The 9,361-nt window shown below is 31.5% G+C and overlaps 2 protein-coding genes across 2 annotated transcripts; one reads left to right on the top strand and one right to left on the bottom strand.

Annotated features, from left to right (window-relative positions):
• Positions 1 to 539: 539 nt before the first annotated feature.
• LOC111921793 (scarecrow-like protein 3) lies at positions 540 to 2,529 on the top strand. Its single transcript, XM_023917371.3, has 2 exons — positions 540 to 823; positions 958 to 2,529. Exon 2 carries the CDS (start codon positions 984 to 986, stop codon positions 2,382 to 2,384), a length of 1,401 nt encoding a protein of 466 aa, XP_023773139.1. The 5' UTR covers positions 540 to 823; positions 958 to 983; the 3' UTR covers positions 2,385 to 2,529.
• A 248-nt stretch (positions 2,530 to 2,777) lies between these two features.
• On the bottom strand, positions 2,778 to 3,694 carry LOC111921794 (dirigent protein 22). Its single transcript, XM_023917372.3, has one exon. The coding sequence runs from the start codon at positions 3,531 to 3,533 to the stop codon at positions 2,979 to 2,981; it is 555 nt and encodes a 184-aa protein (XP_023773140.1). The 5' UTR covers positions 3,534 to 3,694; the 3' UTR covers positions 2,778 to 2,978.
• Positions 3,695 to 9,361: the final 5,667 nt, after the last annotated feature.

The raw sequence follows: 9,361 nt of genomic DNA, 5'->3' as shown, positions 1-9,361 counted from the left end.
GTGTAAAATATATTCGAATTTTTATAATATCATTAATAATATTATTAAAATAATAAACATGTTGAAAAACAAATAAAACAAAACTATATTAAATAATATAACTTAAAATAAAATGAAAAATGGTTTCAAGATAATGGTCCAATGTTGTATTACGTAGCACACATGCAGATATTTTTAAGTCATAAGTTTTCTAAAAAAATAAGCAGATGTGAAAAACCAAGTATTTCTGTGTGGTGCGTGACCCAACAATAAATGGTCAGAAGTGATTTTTCTAGAAAAACAAACAATCATAAATATCAAACACCATGTAAACTTACGACTTAAACAATGGTAAACGAATACTAACACGGCCGAGCGAATTAAAATTACATACAAATTTAACCTTTAAAAAACATAATATGTAAAAACATACTGCTATTTCAACGTATTACCGCTTAATCAATTACAAGTTGCATATACAAACCTACAAAAAACCCTTCCTATTTCATATTCATTTGATGTCCCCTAGGAAGAACCAATGCAATGACGACAAAAACAACCCTTTTCATTTGTCACACAAGCCACTACCCCTTGGATATGTCCTCCCCAAAACAAAGAGCATTTTAACTCCTTCTATACCCACTTTGGACTTTTAAACACTTTCCTAGAAACACACCAAAACCCTTGATAATTTCGAAGGTAATCAAAAAAATAGATGATAAAGTTTGGATTTTGTTATGTGGGTCTCAATGGGGTTTTAGTCCATTTCAAAGCCCTTTTCAGAATTTGACATTTTTCATATGTTTCATCGGATTTCCCATTATTACTTCAGATATATTCAGTGGTGAGTTCATCCTTATTCTATTTTTCAATGGAGTTTCTTTGATTCTCTTCACTTTATCTCTACTAACACAATTAAGTGCTTGATTGACTGTTTCTTGCTGTTTAATTTCGCAATTTCATGTGTTCATCTTGCAGACCCATTTCGAATTTTTAACGGATTAATGTCAGGAATGGGTCAAGAAGACGGATCTTCGTCTATAAGTTCCTCCCCACTTCACTTATTCTCTCTAATGTCACTCTCACCTGGTATCGGATCACCATATCCATGGCTACGAGAAATGGAATCCGAAGAACGTGGATTATACCTCATCCGCCTCCTCGTCGCCTGTGCTAACAACGTCGCCGCCGGCAGCATCGAGAATGCCAACATCGAACTCGAGCAGATTAATCGTCTTTCATCCTCCGATGGTGACACAATGCAAAGAATCGCAGCTTATTTCACTGAAGCTCTCGCTAATCGAATGCTCAAAGGGTGGCCTGGTTTATACAAAGCTATAAACTCCACGAAAATCACGTCAATTTCCGAAGAGATTCTTACAAAAAGATTGTTTTTTGATCTCTGCCCGTTTTTGAGACTGTCGTATTTGATCACTAACCAGGCGATTCTTGAAGCCATGGAAGGCGAAAAGATGGTTCACATTATCGATCTTTGTTCTTCAGAGCCTGCGCAATGGATTAATCTTCTTCAAGCGTTAAGAACACGTTCCGAAGGTCCACCACATTTGAGAATCACAGGTATTCATCAAGAAAAAGAAGTATTAGAACAAATGGCTCTTCGATTAAACGAAGAAGCTGAGAAATTAGACATCCCGTTTCAGTTTAATCCAATCGTAACCCGATTGGAGAATCTTGAAATGGAACAATTACGTTATAAATCCGGTGAAGCTTTAGCAATCAGTTCGGTTCTTCAACTTCATACTCTATTAGCGTTCGATGATGAAACGATTAAAAGAACTCAAAGCCCATCATCGAATCGAATTCTTATAAATTCACAAACTTTAGGTGATTTTCTGAAAAAAGATATTGTAAACCCATTTAGCCCGAGTCCCGATTCAACTTCCTCATCACCATTGATGCTAAATTCCGGGAAAATCATGAGCTTTTTGAACGCCCTTTGGAATCTTTCACCAAAACTAATGGTGGTAACTGAACAAGAATCGAACCACAACGGGTTTACTTTAATGGATCGAGCACTTGAAGCTTTGATCTTTTATGCAGCTCTATTCGATTGCTTAGAATCTACAGTTCCAAGAACATCAGTCGATCGACAAAAAGTTGAAAAGATGTTATTTGGGGAAGAAATCAAGAACATTATAGCTTGCGAAGGGCTTGAAAGAAAGGTGAGACATGAGAAGCTTGAGAAATGGATTCCGAGGTTTGAATTGGCGGGATTTGGACGTGTTCCATTGAGTTATAATGGGATGTTGGTGGCTACAAGATTGTTGCAGAATTATGGGTATGATGGTTATAAGATTAAAAATGAAAATGGGTTTTTGGTTATTTGTTGGCATAATCAACCGTTGTTTACGATTTCAGCTTGGAAGTTTGGGAGGTACAGTTAGTGTGTAGTTTGTAATCATGGTGAATTGTTCTTTGGTTTCTTTTTTTTTTGTTTGCTTACTTTTGTGTATAAAAACAACGATGCCCTCTTTTCTGAGCTTCATAAATGTATGATCATCTGTTTGACTAATAAAATACTTCAAGATCTGTTCTTTTGTCTTAGCTTTGGAATAAGATTGTTGTAAAGATTTATAATATTTGGATCCAACATGAGCCTTGTGCACCAAGGCTACTTAGCTTTTCAAGGGTTTAAGTCATACACATTCTTTTTCTTTTGTTTATAGAAAGAGTAGTTTGAACCCATGCAAACCGAGAAAAAAAAAATCCACATTATACTACTAGAAATTTTGGCATTAGCAACGAATTAACGACATATTTCAAAAAAAAAATACAAATGCATCAAATGGTGAACTTTAACTTAGATATCACAATACAAGATGAGACCCACAACTAACATGAAGGGCACAAATCATAGTGTTGTGGTTATGGTTATATGGATGTGATATTCATGTTTGGAAACCTAGACCTCATTTATCAATTCTCACATACTTAACCTCTATTAAGACAATATGTAAGGACAAAAGAGTTTAACTTTTTCAATCATGCATCACAGTGACATTATACTCGACCACGGCGTTTCCAGTTTTCAAATTATACCTCACAGTGCTCGCAAGTGCATAGCCACGAGCAAATCTAAAGACTCCACTTCCTCCAACAACCGGCATTTCCCTCACCACATCAAACACACGGTTTCGACCCATAACACTAAGCGCACTTCCATTGTACTTTCCATAAGTAAAAACAAAATTAATAGTCATGAGTAAACCCGAGTCATGTTGAGAAGCCATAGCATAGAGTCCTTGAGCTCTTCCCACCACCAACGAATCAGGCTTGGTGTCTATAGTCAAAGGGTCATCGATGACTACAGTTGTTCCAAACAAACTTTTTGGCCCGATTATTTTGATAGCAGTTGGGTTCTTGCCACTCACAATGTCATGGAAGTAGAAATGAAGGCGTGTCATTTTTCTGGTGGTTGTTGATGGTTTTGTTTCTACGAAGTGGTCGGAGAAAGGGAGGTTAGCGGTGGCTGAGGCAGCTAAAATTAGGGTTAGGGAGAGGGAATAGAGAGTGGAAGTTAGGAAGGGAGCCATTGTGATGATGGAATGGAGAGTGTTTGTGGTCTGTGTTATAAGGCCACTATGTTTGCTATTTATGGTAGGAGTATGGTATTTGAAGGGGAATGATCAATGATGTCTATTACATCCCATTATCAACCAAACAAGAAAAAAAATCGAACTAAGTTGAACAAAATGGAAGGGAAAAAAAAAACTAAATAATTTATAATGTGTTTGATGTTCATTGAATTTAATTAACACCAACCCAAAATATTATAGAACAAATTTAGAAAATAGATCTCACAATTTTATAAAAATATATAAATAATTTTCCCATCCTCATTAAAAAAACATGAATAAAAAATCATTTCAATCTAGTTCAATGGTGGTGGCTTTGTTGCAACAGTTGCAAGGGAAAATAAGTATATGGCCAAAGAACGTGCCGTTGCTTCTGACACAATCTAAAGGCCTTTCAGCTTTTTCTTTTATTTTTCTTTTATTTCATTATTATTATTTTTTAGAAGAAATATGTATGATTAAATTTTATATTTTCCATCTTTATATAACCCACAAAATATATTTTATTCTACTCCAAACACAAAACGGTAGTACCAAATACTCCAGTACATTGCCAATTTACTTCCATCTCCATGATATGGTATACTTTGTGTTATATGTTTTATATTATATGATATTACCAAATTTGCTTTAATCTGTATTGTTGAAAATTGACCTTAAACTCAGAAATGGTGGTCCAAGTGGTTTTGTCAAATTCTGGTATTCTTATGAGACCAAGACGAAACAACTTGGAGGTATTATTGGCAGAGATGGGTTTTAACGCCTTATTTGGTTGTTTTAAAATAGAGAGAGCTGAGAGCTTTTACACATAAAAACTCTAGTTCGTATTTTCTTGTTTTGCCTCTCAAATAACCCCAACATTATCATCACTATTGGATCTATTGGATGTTTCCTGCGCCTTTGGTTGGATTTTGCATGTAAATCTCGTTGTATTTGTCTCTAATCTTTATTGATTTACTTATTATTATTCTTTATATATTAATGATATCCTTTGGTTGGAGATTTTATTTAGAAGAATTTGGTTTATTTGGGACATTACACTTTACCTAGTTAATCAATATTGATATACTTTGTTAATTGACAAGTGTTTATAGTTATTTGATCATTAGTTATTATCAACAAGTGTTATCACAACATTACTATGGATTTCTTTATTTGATTGAAATCTCAAATTAAGGTTTCTTCACTAGTATGGCAAGTGGCAACTACGACGTTTGACATTCTATTGTTACATAGAAATACAAGGTTTTTTCATGGCAAGTAAAGATGAAAGGTATTTTGATTGAACTTGATTTACATACCAAACTTTGTTGGGTTTTGAGAAGATGCATGCTTTATGGTTTGATCAAGAAAAACTAACAAGCGATCAAAAAACATACTCACAAATTTGGTTACATTTATATAATGGCATTTTGCAAGATGTTTTGTACGACACCTGTGTGTCGTGTATTTGGTTGAAATTGTTAGTATATAGAAAGGTTTAGGGTGGAAATCTGGCTTCCCTATGGATCGTGTAGGTTCACTTTACGAACAGATATTTCATACATTATGTCCAGGTTATAAGAAATCCAGTTTAGGATAATCTAAATGGGCACTTACGAATCAAGGCACAGAAATGCAAACCAAATTACAAGAATTTTGAGTTCGTCAGAGAAGAAAGAGAGCTGGGAAAAGTGTGTCACATAGATCAAATAGAACAGTTGTATCTATACTTGACAATTAGGATTGCAATAAGGGTTGTCGTCTTCCGAATTAGTCAAGTAATTTCAAAATTAATGGCATGATTGATGGTTTCTAAAACTGACAAAATTTGCCAATTTTACCATAATCATATACTAGAATTTGTATTTTTCACTATGATCCAAACTCAAATTTCCAAAGACCTTTTGGGCGCTTCTCCTTGGACCCCGCTAGGGGGCTACCCCTAGGACCCTGCAAGGGGGCACAACCCCCTTGACCCCCGTCATTTTGCCGTACCGGCTTATAATTCAATCTTATATATGTCTACACTCCACACACTATGAATATGTAATATAAAATATATAATATATATAATATATAATATACAGTACAAATTATAAACTCTTTAGCTCACATAATAATTCCAATTACACAAATTTTAGTGATACTAAAATCACCAACAAAAATTAGAGCAATTATGTATGATCAAGAGTCCCAAAGAAGTTGGATTTGAAGCAACTTTGTATACTTATCGTCTTATTGAAGTTGGTTCCTTTTTGTTATTATGTCTTCAAGTTTAAAAAGAGTGTTGCCGATTTAAAGAACATGGATGTTTAATATAATGAAGAAGATTTAAGATTGATTTTATTATGCACTATGTCGTCATCTTATATATATATATATATATATATATATATATATATATATATATATATATATATATATAGAGAGAGAGAGAGAGAGAGAGAGAGAGTTATGTAATGAGAACATTTTTACCGTGAGAACATTTTTTAGCCTATGAGTTCAAAAAACACACACAAACTTAGTGACACCCTTCTTTGTTCCTGCCCTCTGCCTAACACTTACTCCTCCCGTTATGCCCCTTCGAAATTGACCCCGCCTCCTAGTGCTTTTCTTCTTCCCATGAACTTTCATCTATACACGATAGTTGTTCCATAAATTCAATGCTCAAACTCAACAATCTGATCTTTCGAAGGTACTATCACTACTCTCTTTCTCTCTCTCTCTCTCTCTCTCTCTTACTCTTTCACATTAGCACATTCTAGTTTGATTTGTATTCTGATCAAGAAAACAATGGATCTGATCGAATTATGAGTCAGATTCATGATATTGTGAAATCTGACATCGTTCCATTAATAATCATGAATCGTTTCTTCTTTATACTAATTGTTGGTGTCAATGATAAATGAAAATAGTAAGCTCTAGGGCTACATTGGAGTCTATTAGAGAGTTGATGATCACTGTAGGATTTCATGCATACAAAGTGTTTGTCATATTGTCTGAAAGAACCTAATAAGTGTAAAAGTTACATTTTATGTGAAAATCCTTAACTTTGAACCCTCATTAAGCCAAACATTAAGGTCCTTAGGTTAAACTGAATTTCACATCTTAATATCCTAATGAGTAACCAACAATCATGTTAAAAGTGATAAACTTAAGGCTTAACCATTAAGTACTTAATAGAACACCAAAAGTGATTTAAAAGATATTATGATAAATTTTCCCAAATCTGTCCTCCAACTTCTAAAATTTGTTCAAGTTAGTAGGAAACTCTAAAGATCATGAGACTTATTTTTAAGGAAATATTATTGTGTCTAGTTTCTTCAAACTTTGAATAAGATTTCGAAATCCCAAATCCTTGAGGGGTAAAATTGGCAATCTTCTCAGTTTGGTCCATGTTGTCACAAATTTCATGCATTGTCTTCAAAAAATCATAACAAATTCATCGGAACTCCACATGCCAAAATTCCAAAGCCTATAGTTAGATATGGATGTATAGTTTTTCACGTATAAAGGGTATGATGTAATTCTTAGTAGATTGGTACAGGTGATTCCAGTAGTGTTGAGTGGTCCAGAATGTGACAGCTTAAAGTTACTAACTTGTAGATTTAATATAAAATCAACCAAAAATCATTAGAACGAGATCTTTTTATTTCTGAAAAGATAAAAGAGAGAACTTTACCAATATTATTTTAACAAAATTTAAGAATGGGTTGAAAGGTAAGAAAACAGATCCCAAAAGAGCACTACAATCAAAGAATAAATAAGAAAATATATACATAAGTTTTATAAGAGTAGTACAACAAAGCACAAGCTAAATAATGTTATAATTATTGTGTAGGTTCTTGGAAAGGAAACGATCCATCTTGCTTATGCTAGCTGGTTTTCATGTTCAAGGAGGCGAGTTACACTAACTCTCCTATTATGTGTACGTAATCACATATGATTACATGTACCCAATCACATTTGATTTATATGGAACAAATTCGTTTTCACATTTTCAATTCAATAAATTTTCTCATGTATTTAATCACATGTATTATATGTATTCAATCCTATGTGATTTATATTGACAAGATTCGTTTTCGCGTTCTCAATTTAATAATTGTTCTTTTTCCACATTAAGCATATGTGATTAAATACATACAATCACATGTGATTATATATATATATATATATATATATATATATATATATATATATATATATATATATATATATATATGAGAATAACTGTTGAATCAAACACTTGAAAAGAAATCTTTTTCACACACATCATATGTGATTAGATATATATATATATATATATATATATATATATATATATATATATATATATATATATATATATATATAATCACATGTGATTAAATATTAGAGAACAACTAATGAATCGACAACGCGAAAATGCATTTTGTTTACATAAATCATATATGATTAAAACATAGAATCAGATGTGATTATATATGTCTAATCACATGTGATTTATGTGGATCCAATCACATATGATTTATGTGGACAAGATTCGTTATCATGTTGTCGATTCAATTATTGTTTTTTCTCAACTTTAATCATATGTGATTATATATATCTAATCATATGTGATTATATGTATCTAATCACATATGATTTATATGGACAAAAAAGAATATTGTCCATATAAATCATATGTGATTAGATACATATAATCACATGTGATTTTATATACGAGAACAAATATTGAATCATATGTGATTAAATACATATAATCATATATTAATAAATACATTAGAAAATTTATTGAATAGAAAATACAAAAACAAATATTGTCCATATAAATCATTTGTGATTAGATACATATAATCACATATAAATCATTTGTGATTAGATACATATAAAAGTAATTATTCAGTTAAAACTGCAAAAATAAATATTGTCTATATAAATCATATCTGATTAAATACATATAATCACATGTGATTATATGTATGCAATCAGATATGATTTATATGGTTGAGATTCATTGTCACATTCTCGATTCAATAATTGTTCTTTATCCACTGTAATCATATGTGATTAAATACATATAATCATATGTGATTATATGTATCTAGTCACATATGATTTATACGGATAAAAACATAATGATGTCTATATAAATCATATGTGATCAGATACATATAATCACATATGATTATATACACAAGAACAACTATTAAATCGAGAACACAAAGATAAATATTGTCCACATATATCATATGTGATTAAATGCATATAATCACATATGATTATATGTATCTAATCACATATTATTTATCTAGACAAGATTCATTTTCACGTTCTTGATTCAATAATTGTTTTTTTCCACTTTAATCATACGTAATTAAATACATTTAATCAGATGTGATTATATGCTTCTAATCACATATGATTTTATTTGGAAAAAAAAAAACAAATCTTGTGTATATAAATCAAATATGATTAGCTATATACAATCACATATGATTATATACACGATAACAAATATTGAATCAAGAACACGAAAACAAATCTTTATCCACATTAATCAAATGTGATTAAATACATCAAATCACATGTGATAATATTAATCTAATCACATATGATTTATGTATCTAAGCACATATGATTAAATATAATTAAATACTTATAATCATATGATTAAATACTTATAATCATATGTGATTATATGTATCTAATCATATATGACTAAAGTTGACAACAAAATAATTATTGAATCGAGAGCGCGATAATGACATATGCGATTAAATATATCTAACCACATTTAATCACATGTGATTATATGT

This window comes from Lactuca sativa, chromosome 1, assembly GCF_002870075.4.
Source record: "Lactuca sativa cultivar Salinas chromosome 1, Lsat_Salinas_v11, whole genome shotgun sequence".
Lineage (NCBI taxonomy): Eukaryota > Viridiplantae > Streptophyta > Magnoliopsida > Asterales > Asteraceae > Lactuca > Lactuca sativa.
The sequence above is the reverse complement of the archived record's forward strand: the minus strand, read 5'-3'. Positions and strand labels throughout refer to the sequence as shown.

What these genes read in the sequence shown, in the direction of transcription:
- LOC111921794 (XM_023917372.3), bottom strand. Translation starts at nt 3,533, where the DNA reads ATGGCTCCCTTCCTAACTTCCACTCTCTATTCCCTCTCCCTAACCCTA.
- LOC111921793 (XM_023917371.3), top strand. Translation starts at nt 984, where the DNA reads ATGTCAGGAATGGGTCAAGAAGACGGATCTTCGTCTATAAGTTCCTCC.